Source organism: Vidua macroura, chromosome 1 (genome assembly GCF_024509145.1).
Source record: "Vidua macroura isolate BioBank_ID:100142 chromosome 1, ASM2450914v1, whole genome shotgun sequence".
Taxonomy (NCBI): Eukaryota; Metazoa; Chordata; class Aves; order Passeriformes; family Viduidae; genus Vidua; species Vidua macroura.
In genome coordinates this window covers 16,193,192-16,215,255 of record NC_071571.1, presented here as the reverse complement: position 1 = coordinate 16,215,255, position 22,064 = coordinate 16,193,192, and the positions used below count along the sequence as shown (strand labels likewise).

The window sequence follows — 22,064 nt, the reverse complement described above, 5'->3', positions numbered from 1 at the left end:
CTATGAGCACTGAGCTTCTGCATGGGCTGACTTCATCTCCTTCTCCACCAAGGTTCCACAGCCGAACATCCACAGAGGGCAATGTAGGCAAATGTAGCCTGTGCTCCCAAAAAACCTAAATGACCTAAGTTTTTCCCAACTGATAGACCTTCTCCAGGGACTCAGGGCAGTGAGTAGCTATGGCTTCCCCCTGTACTCCTCCAATGTGGAGGATTTATCAGCATCATGCCATATTGTCATTAGCAGTCATTACTCAAACCTTGCTGCAGTCATTTTCATCGGGTATGAGCTAAACTACTTCACACAACCACGTACCACAAGGTGTATTGATCAGAATAACTTTGCTGCTTTGTCCTTGCCTATCACAGGCTTGTATCCCAGTACAGGGAAACTCTGACTATTACAGGAAACCAGAAATGCAAATGCCTAAGGACAGATAAATGAATATTTAATTCAAACCAGCAAGAGGTTGTTTGCAGTTATTTATTTTACTAAAATGGTTACATATGTTGAAACAAAGAAGAGCAATAGTAATAATGTTTGTTTTTCCAATATCATAAATAATTACTGAGTTTTCATTAGCTGTTGGCTCAGCACTGATCATGACTTTTGTTATTTAAAAAAGACACAAACATAATTCATCAGAATTTTTGTTTTCAGAAAACTCTAAAGCAGCAGTAGAAAAAAAAATAAATTAAAGGAAACAGTAACAAGAAATTAGGCCAAGTACTTCTTAAATTTAAAACCCACTTGATGTGTTTTACAGATTATTCTTGTGCTTTGATCATTGGAAAAGAGAACCATTAACAAGTTGTTTATACAATGGCCTGCCTTCTCCAGTTTTACTTCAGAGGAGTCCCCAAAAGTACCCTTTCTACATGACAAATTTTGTTGTTTATAAAGACAAAAACACTGAATATTCCTAACAGAAGAGTTTGTCAAAACCATGAATTTATTGTCACAAAATATTTAATACCAGAATAACTTATAATAGTATGAACAAAAGTGAAGTATTAACTCTCTGCTATTAGTTATAAACTCACATTATTATGCCAAAATCCAGTAAAGTATTAAAAATTAATGTCATGGAATCTTAGACATATAATGATGCAAGTCAGTAAAACATACTTCAACTGTTCATACAGTCACAACATACATTTCTTGCTTGGCACTTTAAGTCAATGCAAATCAGCAATTTAGAAAACAAAGTAAAAATATATATGTACAAAATATTTTCATATCAAATAATTTTCATTGTACACTAAATAAAACCAACAACGTTATGTTACATCAAGAAGTTTCCTAAGAAGTCACACCAAGGCTGATATTTGCAACGTGTCTTGACTACTTTAGTGCAACTGAAACAGCCTCTATTTGCAAGTTAGTTACATCATTAGCATAGTCCTGCTTCCATTGATGCGGGAGTTCTGCCATTAAACTCAGCAGGAGCAGAACTAAAGTCTTGTCTTGTTCATTGATGGCTCACCAGAAAGAGAAGAAAGGAAAGGGATAAGTCGGAAAAAACCTGACAGGATACCCACAGGAAAAAATCCAAATCCTACCAACAATCATCTCTTTTCCAGTTTCCCATAACAGATTCTGTATAAATTGGTTTTGGCTTTGCCACTGTTTATTCAAGCACTGTAAACCTCATTAGACTATTGTTATATGACTTAAGAAAAACTTGTACACCTCCAGAAAAAATTTAAAAATAAACCCAGTTTTATGATAGTTATTACACTCAATAGCAGTCAATTTTAGAGACATGACATTTAATACATGGTTTAGTATCTTCTTAAAAGCCTCCTGCCTTAAATGCTGAGATTTTTCAATGTTTCAGTTCCTTTTGTGATTCTTGTTTGGACTTTGATTTGGACTATTATAGGCTTTTCTTACTGAAATGTGAAATGTCAATCAACTGTCCTCATTTATGCAGTACATACAAAATAAAAATGTTTAAACCACATTAAAGTAATAAGTTCCACCATGGAAACATTTCTGAATGGCACTATAGTTTTAGTTTTGTACAAGAAGAAACCAATTTTACTTCTATCAAAACTTCAGTAAGTCACTAGTAAAGCTTTAAAATTATAGAAATTCAACTTGAATTTACAACTAGTCTGACTAAAACCTTCTCAACTAGAAATCTTTAATGAGCAACACAGCATATGTATAAGTTCAAAATAATCTGAACAATTAACTTATTTCCTAAATTTGTGTGTTCTAGAGTATTGCACTTTTCAAAGGAATGATTTTGGTATTTTAATATACTGCATATACAGGTAAGAAACATGCATAACAACCTTATCGTCACTTTGACAAAACATACTGTACAATTTTTATAACACTGTTGATTAAAAAAAAAAGAGTGAGAATGATGTAACAATTTCATTAAGACTCATCAATTTGTACAAGTCAAATAAGCACAACTCTCCAGGGCCTTCAGCAGTATTGTGTTTAGCCCTCGGCTGCTTAAGCCCACTTGGAATAATATACAAAGTTTAAGCATTATGGCATTGTCATTTTGAGGCATAACACTGTTGTACTATGCCCACGTTATAGCTTATTTTTTCAAAGCAAGGCACTTACTGTAATAGCAATGCAAACATCTTATGCGCACTTCGATTAACATAAAATAAGTTAATGTTTTGATAAAAACAGGGTTTTTAAAATTTACATGCCTTTTATAGAAGCAGTTGAACATTTCATTTAATACAATGAAAACATCTGAGTCAGAAGGGACCTTAATTTTTTTAACTGACCATTCTGTAAAAGGGGACCTATTTTCCACATTTTCCTCCTGTGTGAATTGGATTTTGCTGAAAACAAATCCTGTGAGGAAAACATCTGTTTGACGTGAAAAAGAAAGAGGACCCATCCCTTAAAACTGCTGAACTAATGGCACTTTAACAGTCTTTACTTCTGATATATGTGATGATTTCTGAATGATGCAGCTGGTAGTTCCCTGCAGTTTATCCTTCCCCTGCGCAAGGTTCGTTAGGGCCATAGCTGCGTTGATCTCCTTCCAGTACGTCTCATCTTTGCTGGGTCCCTTTCTGATAGCTGCACTAGATTCAAGCAATAATAAATATTTACACACACATCTTACATAGCTACATGGTATCAGGAAAACTGTAATAGCAACAATAGTTTTGGAAAACTGTGAAGTCCCTTACTCACCTTTCACACTTATTTGGTCCATTCTCCAGATTTTCTGAAAACAGGAAAAGAAAAGTCTATTTTATTTTAATAGTTTTAAAAACAAGCCTGTTCAGGGAATAGGCATATTGAAAAATAACCCAAAATTTATTCCAAAATTGATACAGATCTAAAATTAAATCTTTGCTTTGACACACATAAAGGAGCAGCTTCATGCATCTTCCTGGAGAAAGCTACACTGTAAGTGTAGCTGTTCCTGAAGGTCCACCTACATTTTGCAGGGTAATAGAGGAGTTCTTCAAAACATATTTATGTTTTGAATACCAAGGACATAAGGAATTGCAAAACCTAAAAATAAAAATCAGCTTAATTGCCTTTCAGTGAATGCCTTCTAGTATGCACTAAAAATAGGACTCTGCGAGGGACACAAGTAACAAGCACACCTGGTTAACAGCCCTCAGAGATGAAACTGCATCACAGGCATAAACTACACTTCCTCATCAAGAGTCATATTTGTTCATTCACTAAGTCCTCACATCCCAGAGAAGCCAGAAATATTTACCAGGCAGAAATGTATAAGCTTTATTCAGTGGGTTTGCTATCCTGACACAGAAATACATTATAGAGGAGCAAGAAGCCGATGCCCAACTCCAATTCCTATGGAACACAAGTCAAACCAAAGAAACAGCAATGCCATGAGTACTAATGACTACAAGACCCAAAAAGCCTCTAAACACAACATAAATCTCAAAAAGTAATGTACATCTTTGCGAGGCCAGATTCCCAAATAAAGCCAAACTTAGACTTCCATCAGATTATTAATTAAAAGTTGATCTTGTCTTTAAACAGAGCTTCCAGTTCCAAGGGTTATTCCAGGGAATAACTCTTGGTAGCCCTTCCCTTAGGAGCAACCTTGCCCACCACAGCCAGCAGTCCATTGTCTCCTACAGCCAATAATTCAGCTCAGCTGCACTGCCCAGTACTTGGAGGTGACTGCTGAAGACCACAGTCCCACTAAAGAACCACAGGGAGACCAGCTGCAATTTCAGAGAGCAGCTGTTTGCCTGTTTGATCTAGCAGGCCTCCGTCCTTTTGGAAAACAGCTTTATAAATAAATGTTCCCAGGTGACCAAGATTTAAGTGTTGTTCAAAAAGAGCACAGCTTAAATCAGTATCTCTTAAGATCTCTTAGAACAATGCTTGAAAGAAATTCAAGAAGGGGAAGACCAGCCTAAGCAGAGGACAAGGAACCAAAGAAAAAAGAAACATTTGATCCAGAAAGAGGTACTGGATGACAGAAAAGTCACCTTCTTCACACTGTACTTGGCTATGAAGAATTCTTCAGCCCTGCTTCATTGTTTTTTTTTAATTAGAGACAATTTTCAAGATGATGTTTAGGACTGAATAGATCAGTAGGTATAGAAATGGAAATGACAAGTAATAGAGAACATCATTGCCAGAGCAAACCTGGATATAAATACACCTCTCTCAAGCATCTGTCAGTTTCTTTTGCTGTTGGAAAATATTTCCTATGAACAAAAAAATTGCTTGTACAAACTTCTGAGGGAAGTAGGTGTGAATGGTGACACACATTCCAATTCCAGCATTTATTTGAAGGAGTATTTGCAAATATTTTTTACTGGTGTTTAGCCAGCTCTCAAAGAAAGCATCTTGCCCATGGTATATAAAAGCAGTAGCAAAGCTAAAAAATAAAATCCAGGCGGAAAGAGCTGCCCATTCTTTAACTTTGCTGAAGATTTTTCCTGAATCACACTTAGTTTCTTATTCTGTTCATATTTTATGTTTTTTTTCAAACAAATAATATGTCAAAGAAACTCAAAACTGGGTTAAAATAAAACCATCAGTGATAATTTGCAAAGCTCTGGCTAATAACTGCTCTCAAGCATGTTAGTACAATGAAGTCTGAAAATCCATAATTTCAAAGAATAAGCCCTCTTTTTCTTGCCAAAATTCCTTTTCTGCTATACCAAACCTCTGACAGCATATACCAGTTTGCACTACCACAGCATCCAAGCAGCTGCCTTGTGTCTGAACAGCCTTTAGCAAAGGAAATAAGTATTACCTTTTTTTTTTTTTTTGATTGGGGATAACCTCAGTGAGAGAGACAAAGACCTTTCCTTATGCTCTCCTTGACATCTTGCCAGTCAAACTAACTTGACGTGACTCAAAGCAAAAGTGGGGTTCACTTCACATGCCACGAAACTGCCATCTAAGTCATATATCTTTGTATCTTTATTTGTTTGGACTCCATTAATAAAGAACAGAGATGTCCTCCAAGAAGTGGATTCAGCTATTCTATTTAACACTGCAGCCCAATGTCCCTGAATGCTGCTGCAAAGCCAAATCCCTAAGTTCTGTTCTGTGGCCCCTTCCTCACACTTTTGTCCTTTGGACAGCATTATCATCCATGTGGATATGCTGAGAGCTGGATGGGGGGAGGACCATATCTCTCCTTTGGCTATTCAGTATATCAATGATTCATATCTATTTTTATATAGAGACATTAGACACTGCTAGTATAACTACAGCCTTAATGGCTTAGCTCAGCCTGGAAGAAATGTAGGCTAGTCATGTCTGGGTCATCACCCACCAGAGAAAGAACATAGATGACAAAATGCTATCAAGTGTATAAAAAAACTGCAAAATTGTGAGTTTTACTCAATATTTTGCTTTTTCTTCATCTTTTGTAATCTATCTGCTCTGCCTCTAACTACTAATTAAAGATTTTGATAACTGAAGCTTTTAATATTTGAGATTCCTGCACAAGAATTGCAAAGTATATTTCAATTGTAAAAGCAATATTTTGGTGAGATTGCTCCATGAAAAGAATCAAAGAACTGCATTCTGAAAACGGAAAGTGTTTATTTGCTTGACCATTACACAATACATCCCTATTTAGGCAATTAGGTAATGGCACCAGAGCTGGCTAACCTCTCCGGAAATGGTGATGAAAGGAATGGAAAAATGATGGAGCATTCTGAATTTCATCAAGTAGCCTCAGCTGAGGACTCACCCCAGAGCAAGTGCTGATGGGCACTCCACTCCCCTCTCTATACTACATGAGAAGCAGCGCTTTACCAACCTTGAGGTACCAAAGTTGCACCAGAGCTGTTCTCTCCAAGCACTATGGTTAATTACCTTTAATCTCATGCGCCTTCGGTGGCAGCAGCTCTGGTCTGTTCCTAAAGAGTGTGGCTCTCTCAATAGTCAGATCAAGGCAAACTGTCACACAAATTTAAACCCCTACAGACTGGTCGAGCTTAGATCAGTGTGTCAAGTGAGTCCTGGGAAAGCCAGCACTGATGAATTATTGTATTCCACACCGTTCCCAAGACTCATTTGATAGGTTAAAAATTATGTTTACCCTTCTACACACAGACATAAATACTTTTTAACAGCATACAACTGGCCAGCACAAATAGTTTTCCTAAACAAACAACAGTAGTGCTCAATAGCATATTTAGTATTTGAAACCAGAAGAAGCTGCTGCTGAAGGTGTTTTGTAGCGTCTCAGAAAGGATTATGCTTCTTGTCAAAGGATGGTGGTAGGCTTTCAACATATATTGAGATTCTATAATAAATCTATTTAATATTAAACATCAGAAATACCTTTTTGCTACAGGTTTGGAAATCACTTAAAACAGTGGTCATTTGCTCTGTAGCCAGAAAGTTTTAAACACTGTGAAAATAGAAACTTAATAATTTAAAATTAGGGGTTGTCATTTATACCTCACTTTCTGGTGCTTCATTCTACTCTCAGTTGTAAGCATCCAGAGAATCACTTTTGCCTGGCCAAGAATGTCTCATTCTGTTCTCAACATCCACCCAAAGAAACCAGCAAGGCAGGATATTTGTTCCCTCTTGTTTATAATAGGAAGTCACTATAAATCACCTACCAATGGAATTCTGTATACCTTTCCATTAGTATGAGTTTTCAGTATACAGTTTACTGTAGGGCACAGTGCCAAGAGTGTAGACACCAGACAATACCAGCTTTGTGATACAGCATGGTATTTTTCAGGACTCACATCATTATTAATAATATATATGGCATCTTTTTTTTCACCATGAAATTTCTTTATAAATATTAACTCGCTGATCCTGACAACTCTCTTGCAAGGTAGCCTACTGTCCCATTATAGCAGAGATGTAGATGAAACACAGAAGTCCAAAGTCAAAATACTGCCTAGGCAATATTTTGACTATTTCAAAAGCATTTAAGAACAGAATTTTCCAGGATTTCTCTTATATTGAAAATATTTTCCTTTTTTCTTCTGCTATCAGAAAGGCCTAGCCAAAGAAAATGAAGCCCAGCGTTCTTGCAGGCAAACCAACCTTAAACTGCACAATAGCATCACATATCTCCAATTTACTATGCCCAAAGCCTCTCTGGTGACACAGAGCTTGCACCACATTCAAATACTTCAGAACAACTCAGAACCTTACTGTTTGCTGCATCCAGACTAATAATTTTTTTATATATTTGGACGACTTCGGGGGTGTGCTAAATGTTAATTACAGTTACATTTTATCATTTGGATTTGAGACTTCTAAACTAAGCACTGCATGTGTGCAGTGATGAAATACACCCTAAGGTCCTGCTGGGAGCAGCGAAGGCAAGACTGACCCCTTACGTAGCACCAAGCAGCCTCACACTGCTCCCCCACTCACTGCGGTATCCGGCTCAAGCTGAGCCACAACAACTGGCTTAAACCCTGCTTTGTGTTATCAGGTAACACTGACAAAGCAAAGATGGCTTGAAACCAACAGGGGAAAGAATGTGTGAATGAGGGAACGAGACAGAGAGGGAAGGGTACAGAACATTATGTAGTGGGGAAAAAATGGACGTAGAAGTCAAGGCACAGTAGGTCAGTCTCACATGACCGTCGTATTTTTTGAAGCTACTTAAACATGTACAGATTCCTGATGAATTACACATCTTCTATTCTAGCTTAAAATAGAGGGGGAAAAAAAAAGAACTGCTGGCCTCAAATGGTGAACACTATAAAACATTTGTTGGTTCAATAAAAGGTCCTGTATAACTTATCTTCATTTTAAAATTGGCAACATTATTTAGTTGTTTCTCTCACTGCCTCTCCTGAACTTTCTTTTGTTGGTTTTGGAGACTCTGGCTTAACATGTGTTGACCAGCATTTTCAAAATAAGTAAGAAGAGGAGAAAGAAGGAGAAACAGGAAATAAACTGAGGCAGTTGAAAGAAAAATGAACATTACATGTGTGAGTAAATGAGTGGGAAGATGAAGTATTTCTGTAGGTCACACACACACACACCTTGACTCCAGTATTTTCCAAACCACAATTTCAGGGTGCATAAGACTTTCAGATCTCTGTTTCCCCAAGAACAAAGGTTAATTTGAGTTAAAACTCCTGTGCTCTTCTGCATTGACACAGCTCCTTTGCCCCTGAAGGATCCCGAAGTAAACCGTGAACCACACAACACCACTAGTATTCACCCACAGCTGGGGAGGGAACATGGCTTAGCCCAGGCTGCTCAGTAATGCAAGGGAGGGGAAATTGTAGCCCAAAGCAGCAGGCCAGGGCTCTTGCAAAAAATATCATTTAATTTTGGTGCAAAAGCATCTTTCGAAAAATAAGGAAACCTCAGCTTCTCTAGCTAGAATTGGAGGAAGAAGGATCTGGCCATCCCGTATTTACACTTGCAGTGTCCCATTTTGAGCCTAATGTAAACAGACAAATGAGCTTGTAAACATGGGTAACTGCTCAGCCAGCGACCCACACTACCACAGGTTTTCCACACACAGACAGGACTCATCCCACCCAGCACTGAAACTCCTAAAACCCTTTTCCTTTTGCACCATCCTCCCAGTTTCCTCAGGGACAGTAGACCTATTAAGGATAAATTATGAAGAAGTGCAGACAGGAAAGCTCATGCTGGAAGAGACTCCAAACCGCAGAGTCTCCTACAGAAATATTCCCCAAACACGCCTCGGTGGCTGATCTCCTGCAGACCCCAGGCCACCTCCACATGGGATCCCTTCAATGTTGTCCCTTGTGAGTCCACTCCTGCCCCAAAGCAGGTCCTGGGCTGGGAAGGAATGTGTGAAACCATCTGGTTGGGGCTGGCAGCGCTCATGCAGCAGAACCTTTTGGTGGAGGAATGGAAGTCCCTGTTGGAGTTTCAGGTGACCTGTGGCTGCAGACACAGCATGGCAGTGTGACCTGGGAGAGTGCAGAATACCAATCACGGCTCGTCCAATCTCAGGGGTGTACTGGATTTCTACTGACAAAGATTTATTGCCATGTCCTTTAGTTGGATGGGAGGAGGAAAGCTGTCAGAAACTTGCAGGAATGAGCTCTGGGCCCAGGCTCTAGAGAAAGCTCCTTTTCAGCAAAGCTTTATTTTACCGCTGCTCTCTTTCTTCCGGGAGGAGGTTACAGAGCAGCTTGTAATGAAGTCACCCCCACAACCCTGTTACCTCACTCCTTTGGCTTCACAGGGACACCAAGTATAACAACTCACCTGTCATCAGCTGTTATGTCCTTTCAGATGAACAAACTGCATAATGGCAATTTATGTCCACAGTGACCACTAGAGTGAATATTTTTCCCTGTTCACCCAGTGGGTTTTTTTCCCAGGAACAGCTATAGCCCTGGTCTGACATCTTCTATTAAGATCCATATGGTGGGTCTTGCCAATGTTAGAAACATCCCTTTTCCACCATGCCCTAGACCAAACTTTTTCTGTGAAAATACTTAATTGCAATTTATTTCTTGCATCAAACTTCACATATAAGCTTTAACTGTGAAGGACTGCTAACACTCAAGTTTTTTGCTGAATATCTGAGCATCCAAAGACTTTTTTACATTGTGCAGCCTGGAGCCTGCTGCAGTGGGAGTAGGCATCTAATTACATTTTAATACATGTGATTTTTATAAAATGAGTGTACATGCCCACAGAGACTGCGATAAGTGTATTTTATAAATCATAAAAGAGAACTGAGTTTGCAAGTCTATATTAATATTTGCATTAATAAGTGCACTGAAAGCCCCACATAATAGTAGGCTTGGTGCAAATGGTCTTAGAATCTTGAACTATGCACATGAATGTAAGAATTTATGAGCTAGCAAAATAGATAAAAAACTGGTGTAAATCACTTAATTGTTCTGGCTGTCACAGCTGACTCTAAATTTTCACTGACCAGTGACAATATGTTCTCCTTGGTGAGATTCAGGGCACTGTGTGAATCTTGTTTTCTTAGCCAGACCTTAGCAGAGCCTATAACGGGAGCTGGGGTTGTGAGTGTTGAGGTGAGCTGTTAACAAACTGATGGTTATAGGGTTTTATTTTCTTTACAAGTTTGCTGCAAAGCTGACTGAAATACATTTTTTTCTCATTGAGTTGGCACGCTCCTCATTGAGTCGTGCAATATTGTCAGATTCCTTGGTGATAGTCTCCCACATGCATTTCACAGTGCATAAAGGAACATCTGACCTAAGCTTCTTTTTTTTTTTTTTTTTGTGTGTGTGTGTGTGTGTGTGTGTGTGTTATTTGGGAAGGGATTTACAACACGTGCTGTGCTGACTCATCAGATGAAGTGGTTTGCCCTTCTGTCGCAAACCATTAGGGCTTAACATTGAAAACCACATTAGGCAGCAGGTAAGGGGGAGGGTGAAATAAAGAGAAGAGGAAGAGAAAAAAAGAAATAAAGGAAAGACAATGGGAGATGTTACAAAAAAAAAGAAAATTACAAAATGGCAAATGAAGATTCACCAGGAAAAATAAAAGTGACGAATATAAAGGGAGAAAACATACCACTATGTCAACTTTCTTTATTTTTAATACAAAAATATACTGCTCCCACACAGGAAAGCTGCTGTTGTGCAGGCATGCACATTCAGTCTTTCACTCTGGATCTAAAGATTATAATTGGGAGCTCTTAAAGACTAAAATAAGGCTTTAAAAATAAAAAGCTAAAGTCAAATGCAGCCAGGGTAAGCACTATTACACTCCAGCACGATTGTTTTTCATTAAAAAAGCAGGGTGAAAGGGAGGGTTTCAAAGCCATATTTCAACCCTAGGCTGACACGACAGCAGTAAAATCTGATTTTGCTGTGCTAGTTGGCTATGGGTTTGGGAGCAGACCCTATATATGTGGTGTAATGTTATGATATGAATGCATGCACACAGGATATTTTCAGAAGCTTCTTGCAGAATTTAGAGAAATGTGCCACCCATTCCTGCAGCCCTGCTTGCAGGAGCCAGCTCCTCTCCTGCTCCTGGGAGCCAGGCATATGCTGTACAGAGACAATTTAAATTACAAGGTGCTGTATTTTCAGGCAAGTGGAGGAACTTCTCAGTGAATGTCAGAACTGATTTCCATGGTATGTTTAGCCAGAAGCATGGAGTAAAGAATGAGTAAGTCTATCTGAGAGACAAAATTCAGTTTCTTTTACTCACCTGTAAGATGAAGAACTGACAAATATGGTCTCTTTAAACACAGCTTCTTCCACCCACTGCATGTGGTATTGAAATGTGCACAATACTTACCACAGAATCATAGAATATCCTGAGCCAGACCCACAAGGATCATTGAAGTCCAGCTCCTGACCCTGCACAGGACCCCAAGAATTACACCATGAGTCTGAGAGCATTGTCCAAATGCTTCTGGAAATTCAGCAGGCTTGGTGCTGTGACTGCTTCCCTGGAGAGCCTGTTCCAGTGCCCAGCCACCATCTGGGTGAAGAATATCCACATAAACTACTGCTGACATGTGCAAATACTAAACCACAGACACCTAAGTAGTGTCCCAAACTTACTGTGCTGTGAGATCATAAGCATACAAATTCAAGGAGCTTGTAAGAAAAATGCATCAGCAGGGCTCCAGCAATCAAACAGCTATAAAAATGACTGTAAGCTACAGAAGAGCCGCATGGTAACCCAGACAACTGTTGCACAACAGATCCTGCAAATCCAGGGATTACATGTGAAATTTAAGATTGTTTATATCTCCAAGGAGATACAGATATTTTCTAATATATACCTACCTGTATCTGCTTCTACATTATGTTTGCATAAAAATGGGAATGGCTAAGCATCCTGCCTTCACGCTAAGTATACAGCAGTACAATCACACATGGTATTTTCTGTGGTCACCACTTCCTGAAGGCACATGATGGAGTTGTGCCAGGGCTGAACCTGCAGCACCTGGTGACACCTTTCTCTTGGTGCCATGACACAGCAGCTCCAAGGCTGTTGCAGTAAGAGAACACAAGAAGAGAGAAGACAGTCAGGTGGACTTAACACATTAAGTACATCATATTAGTGACTGACAGTCTCTCTGCTTGTTCTACAGGTTTGTGTGGGGCTCAATAAGTTGTTCTAACTGACCTTTTCACAGGTGCTACAGTACATTCCCTGGTCTCTAGATTCTGACTTGAGAGCCTGGGCTTCCAACTTCAGCATGGCTGAGCACTCACAGGTGCAAGTGAGGTTAACAAGAGTGTTGCTTTGCACGCATAAAAAGCCATGAAATCATGAGCATCCTCAGGGTCTTATGCAGCTAATATTAAATTGTAATTTTTTGATGCCTTACTTATCCATTTGTGAAATCCAACAGATATCTTATGAAAACACCTTTATTAAACTTAGAAAAGGGCCAGATAGAATGTATCAAGAGGCACTAAGCAGCACATCATGAAATCATCCTGTCCTCAGAGGGGCTCAGCTGCATTCATGCTATGGCTTTGGTGGTACAGAACCAGCAGTGAGCAGCCAATGAGGATATAAGATAGGTTTTGAGGCATCTTTCAAACTAGGCCAGGTTACATATGTCAGAAAAGTATCTCTTTCCTCATCTACCTCAACATGTGATGGGAACCCCTTTATCCAGCATCCTGAGGAATAACAGCAACATACACAGAAAGCTGAAGTCACACACCTCCCTGACCACATACAGAATAATTAGCAGAAAGAAAGTGCTGAGTGAGCTGCAGAAGGAGCTGCCTGTGGATTATTCTCATCTTCAGTTGCACAAAAGTGATTTTAGTGTTTGACAGCATTATTTTTGAGTCAGCTCTTCAGTTTTGTTTCCTCTGTTTTCTCTTGTGAAGCTATTGCAGTCTTCATGTTCCTGCTCACCACAACTTGCACTGTTATTATTTCCATTACAGGATTTCTTCCCAAACCTAGATATTCCCAGGCACCTTTTAAACAGGCCCTCAGAGATTCTAGTAAATTGGGAGGCCTATCAAGAAGGGCTGTGTTTTCAGTTTTCCTATTCACTGTGCGAAAGGCAGTGCACTAAAAGGCAGAAGGCTCTTGGAGCAGATCATCATGCCCAGAGTTATTCAGAAAGATGTGCCTATTTGCCAAGAGCTTTTGAAGAAGCAGATATACCTCCTCCTCTACTCTAAACATCATCTTGTGTTTAAAATGGTTTGAGTCCTAATGCAGTGCAATTCCAGTAACTCTGCAGAAGAATCATACTAAGAAGAGCTCAAAGCCTCTCTGGGCTATCACAGAGATTGGTGCAGTGGAATAAATCAGCCACACTGGGCTTGAATTCTCAAGGAGCAGCTAAACTTTAACACTGTAGATGCTCGCTAATTGAAAGTTGTAAGCGCCCTTCACAGCCGAGCCTTTGCCTAAGACAGATGAGGTTTCTGCACTCTGAAGGAGCACATGTGGGAGGTCCTGAAACAGTAGTAGGCCAGTACTTAACATTGCAGAGGCCTTGGATGTGAACAGCTTTGTGGAAGAAGATGAAATTGCTTCTCTGGCAAAATGTATGAAACTGTCTGTGATAACAGGAATGAGAACGAGGATGACTGAACAAATATTTGCACTGAATGCCTTGTCAGGACAGGGGAATTGCTACTGATATGATCTTTACTTTCGATGTTACTGCTTCTGACAGTCTTACAGACCTTGCAGATGTTTATTGGCCGCTAAATCATTCTTCAAGAATGTTGGCTCTGTTCCCAAGCCTGAAGAGCTTGAACGTGAAGGGGTTTGTTATTCAACACACGCTGCTGCTTTTGGAGACAGTGATTTTCAAGAAACCAGCAGGGAAGCATTGCCAACTGATAACAAGACAGAGACTGGGTTCAGATTTCCCTGCACCCCGGGCGTCAGCTGCTAAGGCAGGCTGAGTGAATGAGCAGCACGTAGCAGGGCACTGAGCATCCACGTGGCAGAGAGCACCGGCGGAGCAGTGACAGACAGCAACGCTGCACCACCATAAGGGACCTGTATTGCAGCAAAGACTGCTGCTGAGAGACAGGGCTTACACCTCATCCCGACCTTGAGATGCTGCCTGCTCTTCTTGGTATAGCACAACCGCAAGACTTTTAGAGCCTCTGCAAAGCTCACTCCGTGGTGCCGCAGAGAGCAGTTCTGCTCCGCTCGGCTCCTCTAACTGCAGGACACGCTGCTCATATAACAACGAGGCTCATTCAAAGCCTTTGCCATTCATCTCAGGAAGAGCAGCTCGCAAAGAGGCAATTGCTGAGCTGTGGAGGACCCTAAGCCACAGTATTTCAAGGCAAACAGATTTGCCTTCAAACAGAGAGTTTTCTGAACTATGGGCAATATGCTCAGGCTGTTTCTCTGAGTGAAGAAGACGATTTTCTGAGATCACTGCAAACAGTTTTCACCTGAAAAAGCTACACTAGCCACTGGAAGCTGTACCTAAATAGACACTGGACTAAAATAGTATTAACAATAATTGTGACAGTAATAGTACATATATTTTAAATAATAAGTGATAAAAAGTAATCCATTCCCTTCATACTATAAAATTATTTTGTAAGAATTTTATTAATAAAATCTTGTAATACGATTATGAGTTATTGATGCACAGTGTATTATTACCACAGGAAAAATACACTATCCACAGGTATTGAACATATTTCTCCCAAAAAGGCACCAACACATTGACCAGTGAATGTGATCTAAAAGCAGTTAAAGCCAATAGCCTCCTCTAAAACCTAACTGAATTGCTGGCTGTCAGTTTCCAAGATGAAAGACAATGTTATCTGAAGTAGCCCTTGTAACATTTTCCCTCAAAATAGGGTGAATACTGTTTACAAATATCAGGTTGGCGTAGACATAAGGTGCTTCAAAAATATGTAAGACAGTTGCAGGAGGTGCTAATGTCATATTTACTATGTATTTGTTTTACTTTAGTTCATACGTGTTTTCCTGGAAGCCAGAAGACTTCTGCCAGGGAATTCTCTCCTGCAACAGTGTGCCATATCAGACTTAAAACACACATACATATTTATGGTAAAGCCATATTGTATTTATGGTTAAATCAACAGACATACTTCAAAAAATATAAAGTTTGATTAATTTAGAAGCTCTATAAATCAAAACCAGCTCAGAAGTTTTATTAGCATTATAAATAATTGGTCTTTCCTCATGTTACCATAAATTAAAAAAAGAAAAAAAAACCAAAAACCAAAAACTCTTCACCCAACAAGGTTTGCAATGGGAAACTGGGCTATAGATATGTGAATAAAAATTAGAAAATACCAGCACTTCTATAAAGAAAATTGAAGAGACATGAAGCCATGGCTCCAGACATAAAGAACATTTATATTTTTTAGGAAATAACTATGATGAAAGAAAGTGAGATCCTTTGATCCCTCCAACAGTTCAACTTTAGGCTTTGAGCTTTTGGACAGAGAATAAGAGGAGGACTCTCAGCAGACATGCAAGCCAGGCAGCCACAGCACAAACTCTTTAAGCTCTGTGAACTGTTTCATGTTTTTTAATTAACTTGCTGCTATTATTAGTAGTACTTCTGTTTCCACTTTTATAACAAGAAAAGCTTTTTCTTTAATTTTGCAAGAACTTTTTATTTTTGCCCGTGAGCCAAAGCTTTCCCATAGAACAACTGCCTATACATCACAGTCTGTGAAGTTTATGGAGCTCTGCAAAGGGCCTGCAAAGCTGACAGAGCAAATCCTATGTGTGGACACTGCCTGAATTCCTGCCCACTGTCCTTCTCCAACAAAGGGCAAACAGACCTTGCACCACCAGCAAATGCTCTACTTGATAGTACAGATTCATCAGGATGCACAAAATCCAGCCTAGCTGGGTGGCACCAACATGTCACTTCAGACAAACAAACTAGAAAGGTGTTGGCAAAACCAGCCCCTCTGAGCAGCACTGGGTGTGGCTCACCCAGCTCAGAGGCAGGTCTTGGCTAGTGTTGGACAACACCATCAACCAAAAACTGTGACTCCAGGTTCAGCAAATCTTTAAAAAAATTCTCTCTGGATAGCACTTACTAGGCGACTACTGTCTCAGGTAGGAGCATCCTGAGTGCTGCTCAAAGCAACCTGAAGCCTGCTGACCACCCCCAGTCCCATTTGCAGCAACACTCACCCTTCCTCTCACACCTCCAACACAGCTGGCTGCCTCAGGCTGTCATAACACAAGGAGAGTTCCGCCTGAATGGTCCTAAGCTTTGCAATTTGTACTTGCCTTGCACCCTCCAAAAACCCAGAGGCCCACTTTGGAGGCTTAGATGATACCTGCCCCTTTTCTTTATTTCTGTTTTTATAAGACTCATTAGCCTTTGTGGAGAAGCAGAGATTCCAGAATACAAACCAGGACACTGACACTGTGAGTATCTGTACCCATAGACCCCAAGGAGGAGCTGCCCAGAAGAAACAACAAAGTAAAAACCTGGCATCAAGGACTTTTCCATATTACTTTGGTTAACATTAAGATGCCATATTGCTCACACAGACCTGGGAGCAACACCCTCTGCTTTATTTGTGAAATTTGCATTTCAGAAGAGAGAAGAAAATACAGGAATGTTCTACCATATCCAGCGATTGCAATTCTCAATCAAAATTGCTTCTCAATTGTGTTGTCTTCTTTAGTATCACATCTGTCTTTTTTCACTTCCTCCATCCATTTCCAACTGGATCCTCATTTTTCTTTCCCTGCCATGATAGGGGCAGGGAAAACTGAAGCAAGAAGAGTTCTTTCAAAAAACACCCAAAACTACCTGTTGGGATGGCACTTGACTTGCAAAGCCAAAGTCACACTGCAGCAACCCATCAAATACAAGGTGCTGTGCATGTTCAGCTGCTGGCATTAAACCCTTGTTCTGTAAGAATTGGGTAGAAACTGATAATTGCTGCCTGCCAAAGAGGCAGATTGGGAAGTATGACTTGTGAATATGAAGCACAAAGACATTGTGAAAATTTCCCCTGGACACAACTCTGTGCACATGTCCTACTCCCAAGTTTGGTATGTAAGCTGGTTTCTATACAGCACTTAAAATGGAAAAAAAAAAAATCCCTTTGAAAGAAGTGCCTTGAAACACAGATATTGGCAATGGATGACACTCACTTGCTGTAATTACCAAAAGACAAATTTTTGATCAGGACTCCTATTTGAATTCTCTCCAAAGCCTCTCTGAGCTCCAAATGCTGTGACCTTTAAAATCAAGGGAGCAAAATGTTCTCTGTTCTAATGACTGGTACTGTAAAAGCAAAAAATTCACATGTTAAAACAAAGATTTAAATTGTACTTTTCAGCAATAAAATCAGACTTGGGTTTTTTGGGTATCAGAGAAAAACAAGGTCTGTACAAAAAGTTTAGAAGGATACTAAACTTTAGAAAAATGGGCAAAATTTATAAATACAAGTCCTATGTTTTCAAGGATGATGAAAACAGTATCTAAATATGTAATGGCATAAAATCTACTGCCTGAATTCTACATTTACTTGCACAGAACATCAAAAAGGCATTTATGTTTCAAGCAAACAATAGAAAATTTTCTCTGATTATATGATGAAGTTTCAGATGAGTTTAAAGTTCTAACTGTTGTTCTTGTTCTCATAGATACATGCAAGAAACACTTCTGTACAAAACATCCCTGCTTTCCAAGCAGCAGAAAGGATGCCCTCCTTTGGACAAATACACACTTTAAAGTTATTTGGACAAAAATATTACAATTAAACAGAACAAATTTTCAGTCAACACTTGTTAATTTGAAACAATAAAAATTCTCCCATATTGAAAGCAGATTGCTCTGAAAAAACATTCATTTTCAAGGTCATAACAGTGCTGGCAGAACTCAAAAAATTGTAGTCCAACTTGCTTGTGTTCAGCTGTGTTTACTTAGTCTCAATTTGACAAAAGTCTGCCTCTGATTATACATAGCAGTCATCTGCCCACAGATAAATAGATATTACACAAACGCTTGGAGGGAATGACATTTGGCTACCATTATTTTTGGAATAATTTACCCTGTATCCTGAACTTAAAACACCAAAATGATTCATAATGGTTTCTGGACTCAAGTATTTCCATTAAATAAATAAATTTACCTCTATGACCTTTCTGGACTTTATATCGTACATGTTGTTGGACAATAAAAAAAAAAAAAAAAAAAAAAGAAAAAAAAAAGGAAAAAAAAAGGCAATTTATTGTTAAATATTCTGTATTCTTGGGAAAGGTGGACTTACCCAGAATTCAGACCCAAGTCAGTAGCAAACCTGGTGTGCTCACTGCCACAGCTCAGAGCTGGAGAGGGGGCTCTAACTCAGCTCTACAAGACATCCCACCCCATCACCTGCAAGCACAGGGGCCTTGCTCAGCTCTCTGCAGAACATGCACCTGTGCTGGAAGCCCACACGAGCAGAAACCATAACAGCACTGGCTGAGATAGAAATGTGTTTTCTATTTCAAATACTCCCACCTCAAATGTAAACTTAATAGCTCTCTGCCTATTATTTGTAGGAGGGAAAATGAATACATATTGGATGCCAAAGTGAAATTTTGTGTTATCTGAGGGAAATAGTTGTTTTGTGACATCTATGGAATATCTTATATTTTAAAGGAGACCTGCAGTATTTCTCTGATGTGGATAGAAATTTTGTCTAGTTAAAAATACGACTTGGTCTAGGGTATTTTATGTTATAAATTATCCATGAATAAGGCAAAAATCTTATGAATAAATTATAGTCCCTACAATCATTCCTTCCCTAATGCCTCTTCCTATTTCTCTCCCCTTCAAGTAATGCCCTGTCAGTTCCCCAACCTCAACTACCCCAAACCATATTTCCACATCACACACTAGAAGTATTGAGGGCAATTCAAAGTCCATGAGGTATACTGTTACTGCTGCACGCAATTAAAAGGGAAAATGGTCCCAGAGTGTGGTGATAGATGGAAGAATAAAGCCTAGACCCAACAGAGTCAGATTATTTTCTGTGAAGTTAGCATGCTTTCAAAAATGTCTCTTCAATTAGAACACTAAAATTAAGAAAGCCCCTGATGCAATAGGAACCATATGTGTTTGATATACCCAGCTTCTCTAACATAACATCTAAATACTCAGTTTAAAGAAAATTAAGAGGCTTGTTTACAAAGAACTAGTTTATGTGTTTACAAGACTAAGCTGAATATTTTTAGATGGAACAATTACATACAAGTCATTTCCCCTCATTTTCCCTTGTTTCATGAAGGAGTATTACTGTGAAGAAGAAATGTTTTTTCAATGTGGACAGCTGGAGGTACAGAAAACAGATTTCTGTCACGTGGAACAAATGCAGCAAATTCCTTCTTTACAGGGTGTTTCCTTACAGAGATTAAGTATTAGTGTTCATTACACTGTGATGCAAAGCCCCACTCATTCAGAAGTGTGCTAATGACTGTGACCCAAAGAAGAGTTAATTCAGATGGAATCCAGGAAAATGAGGCAACACAGAAACCTCATCAGCAGTCCAATCACATGACAAAATGCGAGGCATCTCCAAAGCCACTGCCTGCCAAAAAAAGAAAGACTGCTGCAAGAAAAATACTTTCACAGCTTGATATCTGGGTCTTGTGACTGCTATCCAAACAAGGAGTAAAAGTGGTACTATATAATGTGGCAGGGTAAACAGAACCACCCACTCACCATCACCAATCATGTTTTTAATACAGACACATTCTGTTTCTTTAAAAAATGATGGGGGAAAAAGAAACAAAACCTTTTGTTGAACTTGAAAATTATATGTGTAATTATCAGATCTGGCATGACATATTTGAGGTTCATATATACCATGAACTGTATAGGAATGCATATTTTGACATACAGGATCAAACAACCAGTCCATCCCAGGTGATATCCTTTCTACTCTACTGACAGATGCTTGTCTTGGAGGAGCACAAAGACACTGCCCCCAGCCAACCATGCATTAGGTTAAGAAGATTTCTCTCTTTAACTTACAGATGATGACTTGAGAAAATTTCAAAGAGCATATCTGATTTGAAAAATTTACAGAAAGGAGCAGACCTAAAAGAAGTTAAAACTTTCAGGAACACTGGGCCAAGGAAGCCTCCACACTTGGCCAAATTGTCTCACAGTAGCCTGAAAACTACTTACAGTTTTCAAAACAGGTCTTGGTAAAATCCGCCAAAGCCTGGATTGGGTATGATTAAGCCAAAGTATGAGAAGTATTCTATACTTTTGTGTCCAGCTTAGTCAGGGATTGCAGATGCATCAAGAGACTGGGAAATTAATAACCACACACCTCACACAAACAGACACCTCCATCACTACCACCACTGCCACCAACACTGGAGTATTTCCCAGTCCCAGACTAAGCTGTGTTTTTGCCCTAACTTGTGGAGCAACAGTTTGGATTAATTTGCTTTGTATCCTAAGCAAGGTCATACCCTTTCCTGGAAGTGTATTTGCTCTTAGCCTGTGTAACATGGAAAGAAATGCCAAGACACCACAACTGGACTCAAAGGTTCCTTCTAAGAATGGTGGCAGTATCTTGAATGCTTATCTACCCTCATTTCTCAAACACGTTGAAAAGGAAAATATCAAACTTCTAATTTTTAATTATTGCCAAACCTGCTTCCTCAGTATTTTATCGTCTTGCCTTCATACCTTTGCTCCCTTTTCTTTCCTTTTCCTTTTTGTTATTGTCCTTAATCTTGCATTCCCCTTTCTGTATCCTCTCCCAACACTATCTTCTCTTTATAATCTTCCAAAACTTTCTGCTCTTTATTTTCCTATCTGTATTTATTTCCTGGCTCTGAGTTTTTCTTTTTCCCTTCATTCCCTATCCTTTCTTCTATCTTTCCCCTCCTAGAGCTAAAATGATACTCCAGCCGTGACCTACCTGAAAAGAAAGTTACATCTTTTAAGTCCATTGTCAGTACTAAAGGGATGGAAAATATCTCAAAAAGAGCTAAACGACTATTCCAGTCACTGTCCTGGACAAACAAGTGTAACTCCCATCAACAGCTGGAGCAGTTCAGCACCTGAGTCAAGTTATTTCCCATTTGCCACCAGTGACTGTTGGCGTGGGAGTCCTGCTATAGCAATCTGTCTTCACACTAGGGCATGGAGACACAGACAGAATTTCATGCAGTGGCTGCAGGGTGTTGGTGATGAGAAAAACAACTCTGATAATGTAAATCCTTTCTTCACTCTTAACTCAGAACAGAACCTAACACAAGTGAAAACTTTTGAAACCTAAAAAGTAAGGAGGAGACCTGTATAAATATGGAGACAGCTATGCACCTCTTCACCCCAGTATTCTGCTGGATTTCTAACAAAATACCAAAACATCACAAGAAAAATTCCTTGCATGGCAGGCATTGTGTAATCAATATCATTAGTAATGAAAGTCTTGCTCTTGGCTTCAAATAAAGTGGCGTAACATCCTGTCAAAGGACACAGTTACCACACAAGCAATTAGGTCAAGAGGATAAAAAGACTAAGAAGTGTTCGCTCCCTGAAATTCTTGAGATCTGCCCATTGAAACAGTAATGTTTGCTTTTCGAGACAAAACAAGCTAACAGAAACATGCAGTAGAAATCATCTTTATGGCCAACACTGCAGACAAATTACTGGGGAATACTTTTGTTTTTCATGG

The 22,064-nt window shown here is 39.3% G+C and overlaps 1 protein-coding gene across 2 annotated transcripts in view; it reads right to left on the bottom strand.

The window, feature by feature from the left end:
• Positions 1 to 468: 468 nt before the first annotated feature.
• Positions 469 to 22,064, bottom strand: part of MKX (mohawk homeobox) — a 48,809-nt gene continuing 27,213 nt past the window's right edge. The window contains exons 6-7 of one of the 2 annotated variants that reach the window (XM_053998378.1): positions 3,181 to 3,214; positions 469 to 3,068 (exon numbers count right to left, since the gene is read on the bottom strand). In XM_053998378.1, the coding sequence (XP_053854353.1) occupies positions 2,882 to 3,068; positions 3,181 to 3,214 (221 nt within the window). In that variant the 3' untranslated portion in view covers positions 469 to 2,881. The remainder of the gene's footprint in view (positions 3,069 to 3,180; positions 3,215 to 22,064) is intronic. The other variant, XM_053998388.1, reaches the window with a different exon arrangement.